Source organism: Emericellopsis cladophorae, assembly GCF_022114955.1.
Source record: "Emericellopsis cladophorae strain MUM 19.33 chromosome Unknown NODE_88_length_62921_cov_114_971342, whole genome shotgun sequence".
Classification (NCBI taxonomy): domain Eukaryota; kingdom Fungi; phylum Ascomycota; class Sordariomycetes; order Hypocreales; family Bionectriaceae; genus Emericellopsis; species Emericellopsis cladophorae.
This window is the reverse complement of record NW_026251013.1, coordinates 1-19,106: the sequence shown is the minus strand read 5'-3', so window position 1 is coordinate 19,106 and position 19,106 is coordinate 1. Positions and strand designations below refer to the sequence as shown.

Sequence of the window (19,106 nt, the reverse complement as noted above, 5' to 3'; positions counted from 1 at the left end):
TTGGCACAAATCAATTAATAATTCAATCAAGGCCTCGCCCATAAACTTGTAATAAGGTCCAGGGAGGAATGCACAGCCCCCAAGTGCCGCGCACGTACCGTACATATACGCAATCCCCACCGTCAGCCGAGACAGATGCGTAGAAGACACCATGGACGCGTGTGACGCCTCCTACACATTGCGTTTATGCTTACCTACTCCTAGTCACTTATCAATCAGCGATGTTCGGAGCTAATGCAACCCGATTACTCGTCAGGCCACAAGCACACGTCAGTCGCAGCCTCGCTCTTGGCAGCGAACTGTGCCACACAACAGACTCACCATGCGGCACTTGAAACCTAAGGAATAGCCACAAGCCGGACTTAGAGCAATAATCGCTAAATAGGCATGTTGAGAGGAAGAATGTCTTCGTGCGAGAACACTGTCAAAATCTATATGTCTTCCTCAAGCATCTTCTTCCGAGCCGTCCTCTGACTCCGAGTCCGAGTCTGCCACGATTTGCTCGACAATCAGATTCCCCGACCGCCCTATCCTCTCCCCCATGGTGGCTGTTTGGCTGGGCTCGTAGACTTCTCGTGGTAGCGTCGACGCAATCCTAAACGAGTATTCGTGTTCGTACCCGTCAGGCTTTTCGTAATCCTCGCCGCCATCCGTCGTCACCCCGTAGCACTCGACAAAGGCATACAGTTCCTCCATAGCCGCATCCTGCGCAAAGCGTCGCGTGATACGACCAGCCCCCGTCTCCTCGGGCATCATCAGTGCTACGCGCACTACGCTCTTGTCAGATGACGGTGGCTCCGGGTGGAGTTTCGTGGCACGCCATGTCCGCCACTGTGCTCGCTTCTGTTCCAGGATAGCTGCCTGCGCGGCTTCTCGTTCCGCACGCTCCTCGGCTGCGGCTGCGGCCTCGGCCGCCTCCTTCTTCTGACGGGCGCGCTCGCGGTCGATGGCCAGCGAGCGCTCATAGGCAGAGTCCTGCTCGGTACGGAGGCTTCTAGTCACTTCCTGAGCAGTCCTCTCTGCGCGCACGTTGGCCAAGTCGCCGCCATACTTCTCCATCGCAGCTTGCATCTCAGACACGTAGGTCGCCGCTGGCGTCGGTCCGACTAGTCGCTTGATAACCCCCATCCTCGTGCTTCCCTCCTTGGGCGTCAGGCAGATGAGAGCCGAAAAGGGGAACTTGGTGCACTTGTACTCGGTCGAGACCTGATAGGCCTCCGAGTCCAGGACATTGCCGCCCCAGAGTATGATGTTGTTGGTGGGGTCGTTGACAAACTGTACCACCTGAGGGTCTAGGAGCGTCTCCTTGACAAAGGACTCGGTGTCGTCATGCTCAGGCGAGAGAATGACCGTCAACAGGAACTTGAGATCTTTCTTGGCCTGATCATGGGCCTGCGCGAAGCCACCCTCGTAGAAGGGCAGCTCGTTTGCGCTGTATTCCTCGTCAAACTCCCTCTTGAAGCGCGCTGCCGTGTCGCGCGGCATCAGCATGCGCCGACCGCTGTTGCTCTTCAGCCCTGCCGGCCCACTCGTCAGTGCGCGCGGACGCAACGGTGCCGGCAGAAAGGATAGGATGTAGACAAAGGTGCGGAATAGCGACGAGGCGGCCGTCCAGCTCCAGCTCAGTGGCGTAAGCAGCAGGCCTACCAGCCATGGCGACCGCCCGGTGACAGGTTGCTGTGGCACGATGCGAGGCGCTGCGTCGGTCTGCGCACCCGGTCGGCGGGCACGCGAGGGTGCTGCTTCAGCAGCCCATAGGCTTTCTTGCAGATTCTCGTGACGTGCGGCTTCGCGGGGGATGTCTTGAGCGGCTAGCGCTTCGGCAACAGGGTCGGGGCCTTCGCCATCAAAGAACTTGGCTACGGCAATCTGTAGAGCGCAACTGTCAGAATCCGCGAACAGGGGCTAGTGTGGCTGTCCTCGAGTTGACATACCTGGACGTTCCATTGAGACCGGCGGAGTAGGGGGATGGCATCCTTGGGTTCCTGGTTGGTGACAGCAATGTACTGCTGCAAAGCGTCCTGCTGAGGAGCAGACAAGTCCTCGGCGTTGTTTGAATCTGCCATTGCGTCGCTCGCGATTGTGGGTTGTTGTGTGGTGCGTGTTCGGTGCTTGCTGTGCTAGACTAGTAATAGCAACCGTAGCATCAAAGGTTGGAATTGACAACAAATGATAGCGGTATCGCAGGCAGTTCGGTGCTCTCACTTCAGTCAGCCCATGTCTCTGTACATCCTTTGCCGACAAATAGCTTTCGGTAGGTGGCTAAGAGACTTGGGTCCAACTCCAGTCCGAGGTGACGTTGCTGGTATTGAGAGCTGTGGCTGTGCGTGTGGCTTCAATAGCGAGTGCGGCGTCATTCATGCCCAGCGAGCATGCATGTTCTTTCCCAAAGATTTTGGCAGGCAGGGTACCTAGGTACATACATAAACGCCCTCCGCCAAGCCGTCGCCGCAATCGCCCGCCGTCCGACTTGCGTATCCCCCCACCAGCGACTGGACGCCAACAGCACCAGCTTTACCCCCCAACACCCGCAATAACAACAAGCGTTTACCGGCCGTCGTACGGATCGCGTAACGACTGAACTGCAGCTTTGCATCTCCATGCTGAGGCCTCGGCCACGATCAATCGAGCCATGGGACTTTGCCCAAGCTAGGTCAGCAGCCCTCCCTTGACAGCGACGCAGCGACGCGACGGGACCGCACCATTGAGCCACCCGCGTTGACTCGGTCCTTCCAGACACTGCAGCTCCGTTACGGGAGGCGGAAATCGATGCGACTTGCCAAGATAGACAATGGCGACAACGCGGTACCAGAACAGCGACGTCCGTCGTCAGGTCGGTTCTCCAAGGCCTAAGGGGCGAGGTATGCGCACCACCAGACTGTAGCCGAGCGAGCGTTGCGATTGACATGACCTATCAGTGGAGAACAAGGATACCCTTTGTCGAAACGTACTTATATACGGGCACTGTCGATATGAGGACCAGGGCTGTGCGTTCAGCCATGATCAAAATAAAAACAAATCATCACCATCAGACTTGTGAGTGTCGCCCAGGGCTTTCCGCAGGGAGCGGGACTGACGATTGGCCTTATTGCAGATCTAAAAAAGCCTTAAATGTTGACTCACCCACATTCACGCCTGCGACTACGGCTCCCAAAAAGGCAACCTTGAGCACACAAGCTGCCAACGCACCGTCATTCACGCCGCGGGGCTTTGGAGGTAGGACGTCACCTGCTCGACAGGTGACATGGCACGCTAACGGGTACCAGCAGCTGCGCAGACAGACTCATCCGATGCATCAGTGCCGTCGTTCAACCCTGCAGCCATCCGCGAGTTTACCCCAAGCTTCGACGTGGCCAGCACCGCGACCCCCTCGAACGGCACGACGGCGCATGAAGCAGCCGTGGCCTACGATCCTTTCAGCATGCAGACTGTCGGACAGAGCCTGCCTACGACGCCCTTTAACCCCTACGCAGATGACCAGGCCGCCCTCGGGGCCGGCGCTGGCTTCTTTCCGAGCCAGAACGCTTATCAGACCCCGCTGCAGCCACTGCAGCACCACCTATACTCGACCTGGGGGCCCAAGCCCACGAACCTGAAGCCCTACGAACGAACAACCTCGGATTTCTTCATACCCGAGGACGTGCGGATCGACTTGACCAAAAAGAATGAGGCCGCGAACCAGGTCATGCCCAACTCACAGCTGCCACAGCTGGACAATTACCATTCGCTCGTTCCCCTTGACACAACCCACAGGAAAAACGCAAGTATCTTTGGATACAACAGCTGGGTCTACAAGGCTAAGGCGACACGGACCGGAACCGTCGTCTGCCTGAGGCGCTTGCAGGACTTCAGACTGAGCAACGAGCACGCTATTCGGTCTGTCAAGGAGTGGAGGCGCATCGTCAGCGCCAACGTGGTCCAAACCCACGATGCCTTTACGACCCGGATGTTTGGAGACAGTTCTTTGGTCTTCGTGCAGGACTTCCACCCGCTCTCGCAGACATTGGCCGAGGCACACCTGGCAACCTCCTCCCACGGAGGGCGCTTTGCGCAGAAGAATCCTATCCAAGAGTCCGTGCTGTGGTCCTATATCACGCAGATTGCGGCGGCATTGAAAGTCATTCACGGAAAGGATCTGGCCGCGCGCTGCATTGATGTGACCAAGATCATCTTGACAGATGCACGAGCCAATCGCATACGCCTCGGGGCATGCTCTATCCTGGACGTCGTACATTATGAGGCCCGACGTCCCGTAGCAGAGCTCCAGCAAGAGGACTTTATTAATTTTGGTCGGGTCATCCTGTCACTGGCGACCAACACGCATCCGTCCAACCTGAACAATATCAATGGATCGATTGAGCAGCTGAGCAGGGTGTACTCGGTGGAGCTCAGGGACACTGTGCTCTGGCTCTTGTCGCCGCAGCAGCCACCGGCGCAAAAGGGGATCGAGGAGTTTATGCGTGGCATCGCACTGCATGCCTTCGCGCAGCTCGACGTGGAGGAACAGAGTAGAGACGCAGACAAGTCTCATCTGAGCACGGCGCTAGAGAACGGCAGGCAGTTCCGGCTGATGCTCAAGCTCGCTGCCATCAACGAGCGGCATGAGCTGAGTGGGGATCCGAATTGGTCCGAGAACGGTGAGCGCTACTTGCTCAAGCTCTTCCGCGACTACTGCTTCCACCAGGTAGACGCGGATGGGAATCCGGTGCTTGATGTGTACCACATGATCACCTGTCTTGGCAAGCTCGAAGCCGGCTCGGAAGAGAAAGTTTGTTTGACCAGCCGCGACGAGCAGACGAGTTTTGTGGTCAGCTACAAAGAATTGAAGAAACAACTAGGCTCGGCATTCGGAGACCTCCAGAAAGCTAGCAAACAGGCTAAGGGCCTGTAGGGAAAGGGCCCCATGGCACTGAACGATGCAGCGAATCCGCCCGCTGCCCCCGACGCTGGGACTAGTCAATATGTCGGCGGCTCATTCTAGGCGGGGGTTCCTACCGGACCTTCTCGCGGGAGCGGAGACGGGCACTGGAGAGGAGCGAGAAGGAGAGGACGAGGCAAGGTGTTTTGGAGAAAGCATCAGTCGCTTGGCTGACATGTGCCTCAGCGAGCGCGGATGGATCCGGGCTATAGCGGTGTTGTCATACTGCACACACAAAGGTACATACAAACATCCTGGTCCGCTGGAGATGGTGCCAATCTTCGTCAACAGACGTTGGCTAGTACCTATGTAGCGCTGAATTTGAATGACTCTTTTACGACTGCGCAGGGTATCAATGTGTCGGCGGGCAAGGTTCCATAATAGCCATTGCAGGACAGCTGTGGTAAATGGGTTCTTTTTTTTTTTCATTGTCTTTGATTCGCCTCGTTCAGTCCTCCTCAGGTTGCGCAAAAGGATTGGCAATCTCCTCGCTCCCATCCACCGGGCTGATGAGCACCAGCAGTGTGCCCCTGGCCACAACCAAACCTAGCGATCGCATCGTCTCGTTGCCCTGGTCGTCTACAGGCGGTTGTCAGCAAGCCGTTCCCGAGGTGGCGTTCGCAAGGAAAGCCTACCGCGCATAGTCTCCTGCCCGTCGTCGAGGACGAGGTTCATCAATGCGTCGTAGCCCTTTAGTGTGCCGCGAACTACATCGTCTCCTGTCAGCACAGCTCGAGAAAATCCTGCTGCGCGCTCGCTAGACGGTGGGGGAATGCCTGCAGAAACCCACCTTCACGTCCGCCGTTGAATTTCACCGTAACCTGCTTGTCCATGTATTTCCCCAGATCGAGAATGTTCTCCTTCTTAGGGCGCTCGGTCGTGGAGGAAGGGGCGTTGTGTGTCGATCCGCCGCGAGCGTTGCCGCGACCGCCGCGTCCGCCGCGCGAGGAGCCTCTGTGGTCGCCGCCGCCGCCACGATGTATCCCCCTGTCGGACATTTTGCTTCGGTTTCGTGTGTGGGAGAGGGGCCGTGGATTTGTTGGTTGTTGTTGGCCTTGCGGAGGGGTGTGACGTTGGGCCGGTGAGGTGAGGTGAGGTGAGGTTGGAACTTGGAGGGGCAGAGAGGTTGTAGCTCTGCTGGATGGGGGAAGAATACCCAGGCAGCGCTGGTGTGAATTTGGGTGCCATGTGGTGATAGAATTATGTCGTGTCTGCGGACGACGCGCGCTGCGGGGACGCGTTACGCTCGCATCGTACAAAAGTAGGCCTTTGGACATTAGCTTCCATGTCTAACTCAGTGTAGTGTTTTCAAGGTCAATTGGGTATTGTGGTCTCGCTCTTGTTCCTATTTCTGAGCAAGACAGGCCATGGGCGCTACCAGAGACTAGGCTTGCCTAGTTACCCTGCACCTTTCCCAGTCATCTTCGAACTTGTATAAAGCAACACGCGAAACAGGAAGATCATCAGCGGGGAAGCATGGTGGTGGGCTATTAGAGTGTATGGTCCGACCTCGCATCAAAATTTACTGCGCCCTCAAGATTGGGGATTATACACATATTAAGTGGCAAACACGCAAGGACCACTCTTTGGAATCGAGAGAGGAGGGGGACACCAGCACAAGCCATGATCGACGCAATCATCGTCCAGTGCAGGCATCACCTTAGGCGAGCACATTGCCACTTGCAGACATTGTGACGACTAAGCTAGCTACTAACCTAGTGAACATGGAATACTGAAGCCTACAGTACCTTGCGAGGGCGGTGAGGGCCGGCAGGCGGAAATACTGTTTGAAAAGCAAGTGGCGACACATTGAGGCCATTGTGCGCGGGCCGTTGGAAGTGGGAATAATTTAGGGAATAGTTCACCATAAGCATACCCTTTTTGCTCTTCAGCTGTTGACCCCATTGGAGAAGCGGATAATATACAGTACCTAGTATCAATGAGATAGTCAATGGGGGCCAGGGGTTGACGCGGCTAGTCGTGAGATAGCCGCCGCACCTGCCTGCCAGAGCGATCCGGGGTCCTCTTGGGTAGTCCTTGGCAGTGGCAGCTATCCCAAAGCGTGTTCTAGTGGACTTTCCCAATGTTCTGATTCACCACTAGGAACTGGACCCCGAACTTTGAGTTCTTGTCCAGTCTTCATAGCGCGTGCAAGACAACATTCTTTGCTATGGGGCTCGAATAGGTCAAATCGCCCCGAAATGCCATTCGCCCTTGGTATCCACCAGCGGCTGGAGTGGCTGGAGAGTGGGCTCCAGTCGTTGGGGTGCAGTGCCCCTCACACGCGATGATCCCTCCCTCATAGATGAGGCGACATGTCCATCATGAGTCCCCTATCCAATCCACATTATCTCCTCACCGACCGCGCTCGCGCTGGCCGCTCCCCCAAACTACGTACATGTAATTCACAGCTGGCCTCGGAGTTCCCATCCGTGGACATGTCGCGGTCGCCGCGGCTCCTGAGTGGTCAATGGCCGCGATCCTCTTCGTCATCTGCCACCATCTACCTGGTGGCTCTCCAACAACCCCCTCCCCCCCCCATCAGGGCCATCACCAGAGCCAGAATAAGGCAGGTCAAGGACTCAAGTCCGGCGAGCGAGATAGGGGTAGTCCCTCTTCTCCACGTCTAGCCTCGTTCGTTCTGTTCCGCGCATCTGCCCATCAACCTGCGTCTCTTCATACCACCACCGCCCACCAACAAGGGTCCCACCCTCAGAGGCCGGGTACAAGTGTCTCTGTCTCCCTCGGCTACGCGGGGGCTTTGCGATGGAATCATTGAACAACATTCCCCTATCCTCCATATTCATGCATGTCCTCCCCAACTTGTTCGACTAGCTCTGGTAGGAACTCGCGAATCGGACGTCAATCCCCGGCCGAGAGGGTCTAGGCCCCGTCGCAGACTCCCAAGTCGCAAAGCGCTGCCCGTGCGGACTGCGGACCTTGACACGCAGCAGCATCTCGACCGCACGCAAACTGGGTGTCATCACACCTGCTTGGTCCGATGCGCGATCGATTTTGCTGAGAGTATTCACGTGTCTCTTTTCTCTTTTTTATGTTAGATTTTTTTTTTCTTGTCCCTTTCCTCACATACGGATTCGGTAAGAGAGATATTGCCATCGTTTTTTCCCTCTCGAGTGTTGATTTATTAGAATCAAACTGAGAGAGGTCCGCGCTGCGACTCGCCATCTTCCAAGGTCGACCCACGGACATTGACAGCACTGGTACTTGACCATGACCGAGGACGCCAACAAGCGCAAGCGCGATGCGGATGACCAAGGCCAGACCAAGCCTCTGCCTCCAATCGTACCTCAAAATCAGCAAGGTCGGTCACATCAATCCTCTGAGGAACCCAGCTGCAATGGAAGCATCTTGCTAACACTGGCAGGCCACGGCACGGGCTTCATCAACTATCTCACTCGAAGTACCACGGAAAGGCTGTTCCTTCTCCCAAACGACCCGGAGCCATTCTTCGAGATCCTGCGTATCATTGGCAGCTATGAAGGTAGGTGGAGCCCGGCCTTGGCTGTCTCTTTACTCACGCGTCAAAGGTGTTCTCGAGCGTCAGGAAAGTCTCGCCTTGTCTTTGGGCGCCAAACTCCATGGCCCACGTCTGGCGCGTGGGTTTGAGAGCTTTTTCGACGGCCCCATCAAGACAAACCCACCACAGCAGCCGTTCGGGTCGTCCGCCGTGACCTGGCACAATGTGTACTCGTTCTCGCGAACCAACCCGGAAGAGTTCGTCTTGGCGACCTTGCCGGATGGCACGCGGTGCTGCCAGTTTAACTGGAAGAATGGCGTGCAAGTGGAAATTTCTGAGGACGATTGGAGACTCATCATGTCTGGCTTCCTCAGCAGGATACCGCTGGAAGACCCACTCGAGGAGGACGAGGCGGCCGAGCTAGAGACCCTGGATCTGCTGGAACAAAGAGCTTCGATGCTGTGGAGGCGAGCCGACGACGTGGCCGCCCGGTCGAGGATTCTGCACCACAAGCTGGGGCAGCGCAGGCAGGACATTATGAGGAGGCGACCGCAGGCCGACGAAGCCTCCTCGCGGTTCCAGTCCATCAACCAGACGAGCCGACCACCCTCGAGAGGCCCCGCGCCGTATGACTTGCGAGCTGATCTGCTGCAACAATTCCTCTCACCGCCGACACCCACCACGGCTTCGCGGTCCACCTCGGGCGCAGGGTTGAGTCAGGGCCTGTCCTCCCCGGCCCTGTCCAGCGCAGCGCCGCAGCGCGTGCCCGCTGCCACCCGGTCGCCCTCGACCATTGCGGCCGATGAGGTACCTGTCGATACTCTCCGTCCTCTGATCACCCAGAAAATCGACAAACTGCACCGTGGCGACCCCATCAGCCCGGCCTGCGATCGCTGCCGACGACTCAAGCTACAGTGCCTGAAGCACCTCACCGCCTGTCAGGGTTGCACAAAGAAGCACGCAAAGTGCAGCTGGCGGCAGGTCACAGAGGACGAAATCGCGCGACTGAAGAGTGACGTGGGGTTCGTGGAGGAGGGAGAATCGTCCTGGCTGTTACATTCTCCACCACCGGGTAGCAACAGCGTTGGCGCACCTGGCATCGGGGTCAGCAGTAGGATCGAGCTACCGCCCATCAACAAGATACGCGCAAGTCTACCACATGGTCTGGGCTTGAGCAAGGAGGACAGTGGGGGAGCGCAGCCCCCGGGACCGTCGTTTGGGGAGCGATTTGGGAGACCGAGGCCTCCCTCGAGGTGATGGCAGGACGGGGATAGATGGAGTGTGGCCTGATGACGGGTCGCTAGTTGTATAGAAGTTGATACCACTGTTTATTAGTTTTGATATGAAGCATGACGCTGGCATTGTTGGCGAGACGAGAAACCTGGGCTGCCATTGAGTGACAAAAAAGGTCTTAAATGATGAATACATTACGGAAAACGTGAGAACCTAGATTAATCCATAACTTGGTTTGTACATGGTAGACGCCTCGTTCCGTCGGCTATTGCCGCCTCCCTTCTTCCTGCTTGCTGCATACCTGCATCTAAATCCAAAATCACATTGTACATACAAAATCCGGGCCAGCCTGGCGTGATATCCAACTACATTGGTCTCACCCCAGACACACCGGCTCGCCCTTCTTAATGCTCCCCATGACCTTTGCGGGAATGGGATCCTTCTTATCAAAGGCGGCTTTCTTGCGTTCCGCGCTGCTCATCGTGGTAATGTCGAACCTGTCGCCCCCGGCGACTAATGCGCCGACCCTGGTCCAGCCCCATGGGTCCTTGGCCCCGGCCTTTGGCATCGCCATGCCCGCGGCCTCCGCCATGTCGTCCTCACTGACACCCGGTATGGTGATGCCGTGTCGGTGCGCAAAGGCGCACACGTAGAGATCCAAGTTATCCGGGTTAAACTTGAACGCCTTTGCCTTTGTGGGCGCCGTGGGGCCCATGACGCTCATCTCGCGCAGGGTGCCGGACATGGCGTGCGTGAGTGCCAGCATCCAGCCCAAGTTTTTAATGTCGGAGCCCTCCTTGAGCTGGTCGTGGCTCTCGAGCGTGGAGAGGGTGGTCAGGATCAGTCGCGCAATAGACATGGCGAGCCCCTCGACCCTCTCGACGTCGTCGGCCATGCACATGTCGCTGCCCCCACCGAATTGGACAAACAGGACCATGGACTCGACCAGGGCCCACATCTCACGCCACTCATTGGCCTTGCGCGCCTCGTCAAAGTCGAGCAGCATGTTCTCCACGACCTCCATGACCCCATAGGCGTGGTGGTCGTTGAACGTGTACATGGCGAACATGTCGGGGTTGCGGAAGTGCGCCATGTTGCGCGCCATGTCCGCCCTGCGGAGGCCTGCTCTGGTGACGGTGTACGGGTGAGAGGGGAGCGAGGTGGCCGTCTTGTTGCATGGGCACTTTTCGCCCCCGTCACAGGAGGGCTTGTCTCCTGCTTTCCCTTCTCCTTCTTCTCCTTCTCCTTCTCCTTCTTCTTCCTCGTCGTACTCGTCATCATCTACGGTTGGGTCGCAGATGCACATGAACTCGTAGGCATGGTTGGGGTCCTGCATGGACTTTTGGTAGTCCAGATCCAGGTTCTTGGAGGCAGACACCTTGGACCAGCGCTTCTCGTGCTTGTGGATGGGTCCAAGCCCTGTCGACGCAGCAGCTGCTGCACCTTGGGCTGCAGGCTTGGCCTTCTTTGCGTTGGGTTGCGGAACAACAGTGGCATTGGCGTCTGCCGTGTCCAGAGCTTTGCGCTTAGGGGGCATGATGAAAAGGAATTGGGTGGTCTCTGATGTCTGATGTTGGTGATGGTGAATGAGACAGGACGGTCTGCTCGAATCCTAGGGTTGGTACGGGGTGCTTCAGGTTGACGGACGACGCGTTTGTTGACGCGACTGGACACGCGTAATGACGTCTATTGAAATAGCGTGTCTCGTCCCTGTCGATCCCGACAGGGGTTATAAAATGTAATCGGACCCTTGATTTGACTAGGCGTGACCTGGCCTTTCCTCGTCCAAATTGATGAATCCCACAACGCAATGCAAGTAATGGAAAGTGAGAGGATCCGTGGAGGGACCGCTGAGACTCCACATGGACATGTTCTTCAGGGTGCCCTCCGCCTTCATCGCAGCGAAGCCACCGCGCAATCGAACCATCCTGCTGAGAGCCTCAGCATGTACGAGTACGGACGCGCTGTCGCCTGTCAGGTGCTGGAATAATACATATAATCAGCTGAATGTGGCCTCTTTTGCGTCGCGAGTTGACCAGACATACCGCGTCGAGGCCGATCGCCATGCAGGTGAGTATCATGCTGTCGCTCACCGTCTGGCGCGCGCTTGCGAGTGCCTCCCTCAAGCTGCGGATCGCATTGATACTGTACTGCGCCGACAGGGCATCGTATCGGTCGCCAAAATCACCCCCGCCAACCCAGCGAGACAAGCCGCGGCAGGCTGCGAGCAAGATGCAAGCGAGGAAACCAGCATCGCTTGCTGCATTTCGCATCCAGTACGGGACCATGAACTGCTGGAGCCGGTATGGGCCATCGCAATCATGAGACTGCTCAGCGAAACAAGACGTCCGATATTGCGCGAGGTGGGAAATGACTGGTCATGCTGCTGTCAGAACATCTCTGGCATCCCTCGCAGTGGGAAAGGATATAAGGCCCTACAGTAATGCAGAAGAAACCACTCATGCTGCGCTACAGGTCTGCTGAAGCTCTGAAAGGGGTCGGTGTTTGCTGCGCTGAGGCAGCTGGCGAGACCATGACTGCCAACGACGCGATCCGGCTGATGATCCTGATCCAGTAGTCTCGAAACCTTGGAGTTTTGACTCGCCTGGTACGCAGCAACGCGCTGATCGACTGCGACCCGATTCCGCGCCGCGTGCGCCCGTACCTGTTTCCTGTGCCTCTTTGCATCAGCAGGCCTGGAGGAGTGGACGAATTGGAAGACCGTCATCGTGGACAGACCCGTGATCCACGGGCAGATTCGACCAAGAAAAGCATTGTTCAAATCGGGAACGCTGTAGGCCTCTTTCTAGGGATTAATGAGACGGCGGCACTGCGATTAATCAGCCCTGCGGTCCGCGGATGTCATTGCGGTGACTCGAGCCACTGCGGAGTTTGGGCGACTGGGCGGGCTGGCCGCTTTGGGGGTGGGTGAGGGGGCCTGGGCCTTGCGGAGCATGTGTCCCGGACTCCCGTCGACGAATGCCAAGTATCGCATTATCCTAATCGAGACATGAGTGGATCGATCCAGCGACATGGTGTAAGTCACCAGCCATATCTACCCCCCTTTATCAAGGCTCAACCTTGCCTGTGTGTGAAGAGATTTCGCATGCAGTCCATGCTGTGAGCAAGATATTTTCATAGAGCTTTCATTTTGTGCGCGGAGGAACAATTTCCAAGTAGTATCGGACACTGTCCTGGCGTATAAATATGGGCATGTCTCGTGTCTGTCAAGTACTGGCAGACTCTCGACTTGCTGGTCACACGCACGACTGGGAAATGACATTAACAAACACTCTCTTGACGACAAAATAACTGAAAAACACCCTCCAGAACATGGCAACTCAATGGAACCCCGTCAAGGACATGCCTGACCTTTTGGGCAAAGTGGCAGTCGTCACCGGCGCCACGTGTGTCCCCTTGCACCTAGATACTGCACGGGAATCGACTAACATGGTGTAGCTCGGGCATTGGATTCCACACGGTGAAACATCTGGCTGCCAAGGGCGCCAAAGTCTATTTTACGGCGCGCAACGAGGCAAAAGCGAGGAAGACGCAAGGGGAGCAGCTCAAGCTGAATCCGGAACTGTCCGCTGAGCAGCTCCCGTGGCTACTCGTTGACTTTGAAGAGATTGAATCCGCCGCAAGGGCGGCAGAACTTCTCGGATCAAAGGAGGACAAGGTCGACATCCTAGGTTCGCAGCCACTCCTGTAAGGTTGGAAGTCCAAACAGCTAACCTCAGTAGTCAACAATGCGGGCGGACCACCAAGGGCACTGGAGCACTCTTCAGCCGGCTGGGAGAAATCCATGGCAAGCTCGTGAGTACAACCAACGTGGCCATCTGAACAAACGTACCAGCTGACACGTCAAAGCCACATTGGCCACTTTGTCTTCACCAACAGGGTCCTCCCCCTGCTCAAAAAGGCCGCCGCGTCACCAGACGCTGACGTTCGCATTGTCGTTGTTTCTTCCAACGCCATGCACCTCGTTCTCCCGCCAAACTACGCCTTGGACTTTACCAAGTCAGAGCTCCTCTACGGAACGCTGCCCTACACACCGTTGAAGTACAAGTTGCTACGGCCCCTGGTCTTCGACGTCAACATGCTGCACTACGCCGTGTCCAAGCTTGCCAATGCCATGTTTGCGAAACAGCTCCAGCGGAATCTGCGCAGCCAGCGCGTGCCCATTGCCGTTCTCTCGCTGCATCCCGGCGGCGTGGCGTCGGATCGGATCCATGAGGTTTTCAAGCCGTGGGTGTGGCCGCTGGTATCGGGCAACTTTATGCCACAGGACACCGGGTCTCATGCCAGCTTGTTTGCTGCAACGGCCAAGGAGATTCGTGTTGAGGAAAGGGGGTTCATGGGAAACTATATGGAGCCGATTGGGGTCGTGCATGCGGGCCACCCGCTGCTCCATGATGAGGCTCAGGCGCGAGACTTGTGGGAGACTACGCAGAAAGAGGCGAGCACGTATCTGAAGGGTAAAGGACATGGAGGTTTGCTTGATTGGTGAGGTGGTGGACAGCGTGGTAGTTGTAGTAGTGTAGGTCCTTGGACCAGACGGATCGGAAAGATAGAGCGCGGAGGGACGATGCAAGTCTACGTTAGTGTTGCCAACTCACGATGTAGAACCGAAGACGCTCACTAGAGACACATTAGCTTTAGAAAATGGGACCTGGAAATAGCCATGCTCGACGGCGATTTGGAGAATGACCATGCGTTGCATGACTGGTTGGGAGAAGCACCAGGTGTGAGGTCTACTCCTCGTGCTGAACCTGCTTCTGTCCATGGAGGACACATTCACCTGGGCCGAGGTTGGCAGTGCGTTCAAGAACTCCAGGATGTACCTCCGCGCTGTTCTCGGGTTCTTAGTCACACTGTCCCTCTTTAGCTTGGTGGCGTTTCTGCCGGCTGTCATTCGGGGACTGGCGAGACAGCCTGGGAGTGAGGCTGAGTACGCCGGCAAGGAGTACACAGACTATGACGATACATCCCGGTACAACCTGTAAGGATTGAATCAATAGATGGATAGTTTTCTGATTGGTATAATCATTTCTGCGTCCATGCGTCTGTCCGTGAACGACTTACCCCTTTATTGTGAACGTCAAAAGATCAGGCGTCGACAATCAAAGCAACACCACAAGTCAAAAATAGAACAATCACTTCGCAAGTTAATTGCAGACGACCAGGGGAAAAGAGGATCGGGGGCAGAAATGTCAAAAGTAAAGACCTATCTCCGGTACAGGGAATCGAACCCTGGGCTTGACGGTACCTCGATCAATGAGAGCGTCAAATGTTAGCCACTACACCATACCGGATTATTGATGGTCCCAGAGATTGATTTACTCATGATATCCTAAGCCGACAAGTGACAAAAACTGCTCGCAAATGCGTCGTCTTGCGGGTATTCAATCCTTAAACGTCTCATAAACCAATTTCAAATGCACCATTCATATTCGCTTTTTATCAACACCTCCCCCGAGCTTCCTCTCCCCACATGTTCATCCCATCATGACATAGAGATTAATACTGGTGATACACGGCCATCCTAAACCCAATTACAGCTCCTCGTGCACAGTGGCCTCCTTGCCCTCGCTAGCGGGCTTTGGCTGCTTTTGCGCCTCCTCCATCTCGCCATCCTTGCTTGCGGCCGCATCATGGGGCTGAGGCGGGACGGGAACCTCCTCTTCCGGCGCGGCGGCCTCGTTCTTGACAGTCTCAGGGTCGGAGCCTTCGACGTCCGGGTGGGGAGGGGCGACGCCGGCCGCGGCCTCGCCCACGGACACTTCGTTGCCGTCCTCATCCACCACGCGAGTCTTGGTCTCGTACTTGGTCTTGAACTCGACCTTGCCCTCAAGGCTCTTCACTTGCTCCTCGTTCAGCAAGTTGCCATCCTGGTCGCGGAATTCGATAGTTTCCTCCTTGGCGACGACACGGGGCTCGTTTTCGCCTTCATCCTCGGGCTTGGCAGAAACGGCCTCGGCAGCCTTCTCCTCCACCTTAGACGCGGCAGCGTCAGCCTTGACAGCCTCGGGGGAAGGCGTGGCGGCAGTGCCGGCTTGGACAGTGAGCATGGTGTACTTGTCGTACTGCAAAACGTTAGCATGAGCCGCCAGTCTAAGTCAAGTCAGTCACTCACTGAATCGTGGAAAGTCTTGCAGTCAAAGTCCCATGTGGGGAACAGCTTGACGCGGTTGCACTCGGCTTTGGTCCACGGGCTACCATATGCCAGAGGAGCGAAGAGCATGAAGACACCGGCAGTCACGATGAGGAAAAGAATGGCAGTGACCTTGTTGATGATGCTGCTATCCTTGCGGCCCGCGCTGGGGATCCTGGCGGTGGCATAGTCAAAGACCTGGCATAGAGCAATGACACCAAAGTACAGTGCCGGGAAGTAGTGGTGCAGAAAGAGTTGGCGCTTCATCAGGAAGAATGGGAAGTAGTGCAGGGCCCAGCCAAGCACAGACATGCCAACCTCGTAATCGAAGCGCTTGAAGGTGGTGTTGTTGTAGTCGCCGTAGCTGCGCTGCCAGCGGAGAACAGCAATGGCTTTGAACACGACCCAGGTGACAATGGCAATCGTCGACGACCACCAGACAATGGGGTTGCCGATGAGGTAGACCTGAGTGTGGCTGCGGCCCCAGAAGTTGATACCGCGACGGAGAATAGGCCAGGATTCAGGGCGGGAGTCCCATGTGTGAGAGTCGGTCAGACCAGCGTTGGTCCTCCACATGACGGCGTGCAACTCAGCGAACTTACCAAAAAAACCGGGCTTGCGGTAGTTTGCCTTTTCCGCGTCGGGGCCGAGGTGAGGACTCTGGTTGCTCTCAATGTACCACAGACTGTTGGGCAAGGATCCACCGCGAGCGCAAGTGACCTCCTGCTGCTCCGAAGCCCAGGAAGGGAGCTTGACCTTGTGAGAGAACAGGACGCAGCCGGTCATGACGTGGACGAGCCTAAATTTGGTTTCGATGGTGCGGAGGCGTTCCTTGGCAACAGCACCTTTGGTCTGCTTTCCGACAATTTCGACACGGAAGTAGTCGTTCGCATCACCATCGAACCCTTCGTAACCGTACGCGGACACTTCGTTTTGCCACTCGGCCTCACTGACGGGGGGACGCACGTCGTGAGAGTGGAGGCGACGGTGGGTGTTGGTGTGGTACAGACGCAAAACAGCGCCGTTCTTGATATATTCGGGTTCCGGCAAAAGGTCCCAAGCGTTGGTGCCATTGATGGGCTCGCCGTCCATTCCGAGAGGCTGCGTCTGGTTCTCAAGCAGCCAGAGATTGTTCTCGTCCTTGTGGGGGTACAGAGTGATCTGCTGCTGCTTGCTACCTGTGGGGTACATCAAAGGGTGAGAGTGCAAGTAGCCACCCTGAGTATTGACGTGGCGGATGCTGACCTTGCTGCCCATGACGACGTCAGCAGGTACGTCCTTCATCCTCTTGGTGTTGAGGGTGGCCTGGAACTCGGAGCTCATGAAGCCGTCGCCCTCACCGGGGTTGACCAGAGCGGTGAAGTGGATGGCGAACATGGCAAGGTAGAAAGTCACGGGGACGACAATCAGCGCAAAGACACGGGCCATGAAGTGCTTGCACCAAAGGCGAATGGGAACGTTCTTGCTGTCGCCGAGCAGAACCCAGAGCTGCACCATGGTCAAGACACCAACCCAGGCAATCGTGAAGAGGCCGACCCATTTGATGCTGACGGTGATGCCCAGGCCAAGGCCAGTGTTGAGAAGCCAGAACCACCAGCTGATACCAAAGGCCTTGGAAGGGCCTTGCTCGTGTTGGTTGGTAAAGGCGTTGAAGGACAGGGCGGTGTAGGCGGTCGCGGCAACGAGGGGCGAGTCGAGGAGAATCAGGCGCGCTTGCGTGAGCAGTCCGTTCTCTGAATGATGTTAGCTATTTCCCCCGAACATCTGGGGTGATTATTACTGACCAAAGATGATCAGGCCGGTACCCAGAAGGGCGGTCATCGAGCGGCATCCCAGGGTCTTGAGGGTCAGGTACATGCAAGGCGCGAGAGCGACACCGCAGATGGCTGGGAACATGCGCATAGCCACGTACGGCACGTTAGGCTCAATGTAGTCCTTTCCAATCTCCTTGAAGTCAAAGCTACCATCAAAACCAGCCAGCCAACCGGTCAGGGCGATGAGCATCTTGGCGAGAGGGGGGTGGACATCCATGAAGAACTTGCCCTTGATGTACTTTGTCGCAAAGCCACCAAAGCTAACACTGGTCAGCATCTCGTTCCGGACGCAGGGATTGCGCAGACTGACTGGACTTCGTCAAAGACGACGCTCGAAGGCTGGTAGATCTTGTAGACACGGACAGCGAGGGCGACGAGGGTCAAGGCGAGTACCACCCAGTAGTCGGACAAGGGCAGGAGGAACACATCATGGTCCTCAACGCCATCTGACCTGTACGATGTTTCCTTGGCCTTGCTCTTCGCCTTGGTCTTGGAACGCGACTTGGACCTCGACTTTGAGCGGGCTTTGCCAGTTTCCGGAACGGCGAGGGTAGGCGAGGAAGCCACTTGTTTCTCCGCTGGGGGCAGCGGGCTGCGACCCCGGGCCGAGTTGGCTTTGGCCATATTGAGATGCTTCGATGTTTCCAATACGCTGGATAGCTGCGTCGATCAGCGGTGTTGTGTCGTGTCGTGTCGAAGAAGAGTTGGTGGAGAAGCTAAAGGGATGAATCGACACAAGGAAACCGGGCAGTAAAAGAGCGTGCCGAAGAAGAATTTAAGATGATCAATTACAAGAGCCTCATCTGATCACTCTAGGGGGGAATGACTGAGGAGCAGCGAGATCTCCTCCTGCGTCAAGTCGAGGAGTTGGAAAGGTTGAGGTGAGGTGGTGTACGCGAGCTGGCCCATCTTCTAGCCTGCCAGTGGCCCGCGAGCTCGTGGGAATGCTGATGCTGTCCTAAAGCTGAAGAAAGGGGGCCAATCATCGCTGCAGCCCCGCGGCGCGAGGCTCCACTATCACATTGTCATCAAGGGAATCAGGGTCTGTGCTATTTTGGTTGCAGTGCGACTGGATGCTCTTCACGTGGAATTCCATTGAGCTTGGATGTCTTACGTTCATTTTGACTATGGTTATTCAAAAGGCAGGCCAGGCTCATGATTGAGCTTGGCACAATGGCTGTGGGCGAAGCAGACGATGCCTCAGCCACTGCTCTCCTGTATTGTATGAGACTGACCTGCAGCAGCGCCTCGCCTGCTTCCCTGTCACGTGTTTGCCTCGGAATCTTCAACTCGGAGGCAGCAATTTCCAACGATTCAACAGGCGAGCGATCATTCGAGTGTCTCCATGTCCTCGTCGCAATATTGTTCTCATGGTATCGAGTCCATAAATTGTTGAGAAAGCAGCACCGTCGCTGGCTTTCTAGCACTCGAAACGGGGGGGGGGGGGGGGGGGGGGGGGGGGGGGGGGGGGGGGGGGGGGGGGGGGGGGGGGGGGGGGGGGGGGGGGGG

General features: G+C 56.5%; 8 protein-coding genes across 8 annotated transcripts; 4 read left to right on the top strand and 4 right to left on the bottom strand.

Annotated features, from left to right (window-relative positions):
* Positions 1-444: 444 nt before the first annotated feature.
* J7T54_008315 (UBX domain-containing protein-like protein) lies at positions 445-2,066 on the bottom strand (the record flags this gene model as incomplete). Its single annotated transcript, XM_051510238.1, has 2 exons — positions 445-1,869; positions 1,935-2,066. 2 exons carry the CDS (start codon positions 2,064-2,066, stop codon positions 445-447), a joined length of 1,557 nt encoding a protein of 518 aa, XP_051358837.1.
* Positions 2,067-2,791: 725 nt separating this feature from the next.
* J7T54_008314 (PAB-dependent poly(A)-specific ribonuclease subunit PAN3) lies at positions 2,792-4,891 on the top strand (the record flags this gene model as incomplete). The annotated part of the gene is made up of 2 exons (XM_051510237.1): positions 2,792-2,861; positions 3,267-4,891. The coding sequence occupies 2 exons, from the start codon at positions 2,792-2,794 to the stop codon at positions 4,889-4,891; spliced, it is 1,695 nt and encodes a 564-aa protein (XP_051358836.1).
* Positions 4,892-5,366: 475 nt separating this feature from the next.
* Positions 5,367-5,916, bottom strand: J7T54_008313 (U6 snRNA-associated Sm-like protein-like protein; the record flags this gene model as incomplete). The annotated part of the gene is made up of 3 exons (XM_051510236.1): positions 5,367-5,497; positions 5,554-5,625; positions 5,709-5,916. 3 exons carry the CDS (start codon positions 5,914-5,916, stop codon positions 5,367-5,369), a joined length of 411 nt encoding a protein of 136 aa, XP_051358835.1.
* Positions 5,917-8,149: 2,233 nt separating this feature from the next.
* Positions 8,150-9,653, top strand: J7T54_008312 (uncharacterized protein; the record flags this gene model as incomplete). The annotated part of the gene is made up of 3 exons (XM_051510235.1): positions 8,150-8,240; positions 8,304-8,420; positions 8,467-9,653. 3 exons carry the CDS (start codon positions 8,150-8,152, stop codon positions 9,651-9,653), a joined length of 1,395 nt encoding a protein of 464 aa, XP_051358834.1.
* Positions 9,654-10,005: 352 nt separating this feature from the next.
* Positions 10,006-11,166, bottom strand: J7T54_008311 (uncharacterized protein; the record flags this gene model as incomplete). Its single annotated transcript, XM_051510233.1, has 1 exon — positions 10,006-11,166. One exon carries the CDS (start codon positions 11,164-11,166, stop codon positions 10,006-10,008), a length of 1,161 nt encoding a protein of 386 aa, XP_051358833.1.
* Positions 11,167-11,693: 527 nt separating this feature from the next.
* J7T54_008310 (uncharacterized protein) lies at positions 11,694-12,207 on the top strand (the record flags this gene model as incomplete). Its single annotated transcript, XM_051510232.1, has 2 exons — positions 11,694-11,932; positions 12,105-12,207. 2 exons carry the CDS (start codon positions 11,694-11,696, stop codon positions 12,205-12,207), a joined length of 342 nt encoding a protein of 113 aa, XP_051358832.1.
* A 432-nt stretch (positions 12,208-12,639) lies between these two features.
* J7T54_008309 (Short-chain dehydrogenase) lies at positions 12,640-14,635 on the top strand (the record flags this gene model as incomplete). The annotated part of the gene is made up of 6 exons (XM_051510231.1): positions 12,640-12,666; positions 12,960-13,036; positions 13,089-13,321; positions 13,373-13,445; positions 13,500-14,122; positions 14,382-14,635. 6 exons carry the CDS (start codon positions 12,640-12,642, stop codon positions 14,633-14,635), a joined length of 1,287 nt encoding a protein of 428 aa, XP_051358831.1.
* A 549-nt stretch (positions 14,636-15,184) lies between these two features.
* On the bottom strand, positions 15,185-18,221 carry J7T54_008308 (Dolichyl-phosphate-mannose--protein mannosyltransferase-like protein; the record flags this gene model as incomplete). The annotated part of the gene is made up of 4 exons (XM_051510230.1): positions 15,185-15,715; positions 15,766-17,516; positions 17,568-17,857; positions 17,908-18,221. 4 exons carry the CDS (start codon positions 18,219-18,221, stop codon positions 15,185-15,187), a joined length of 2,886 nt encoding a protein of 961 aa, XP_051358830.1.
* Positions 18,222-19,106: the final 885 nt, after the last annotated feature.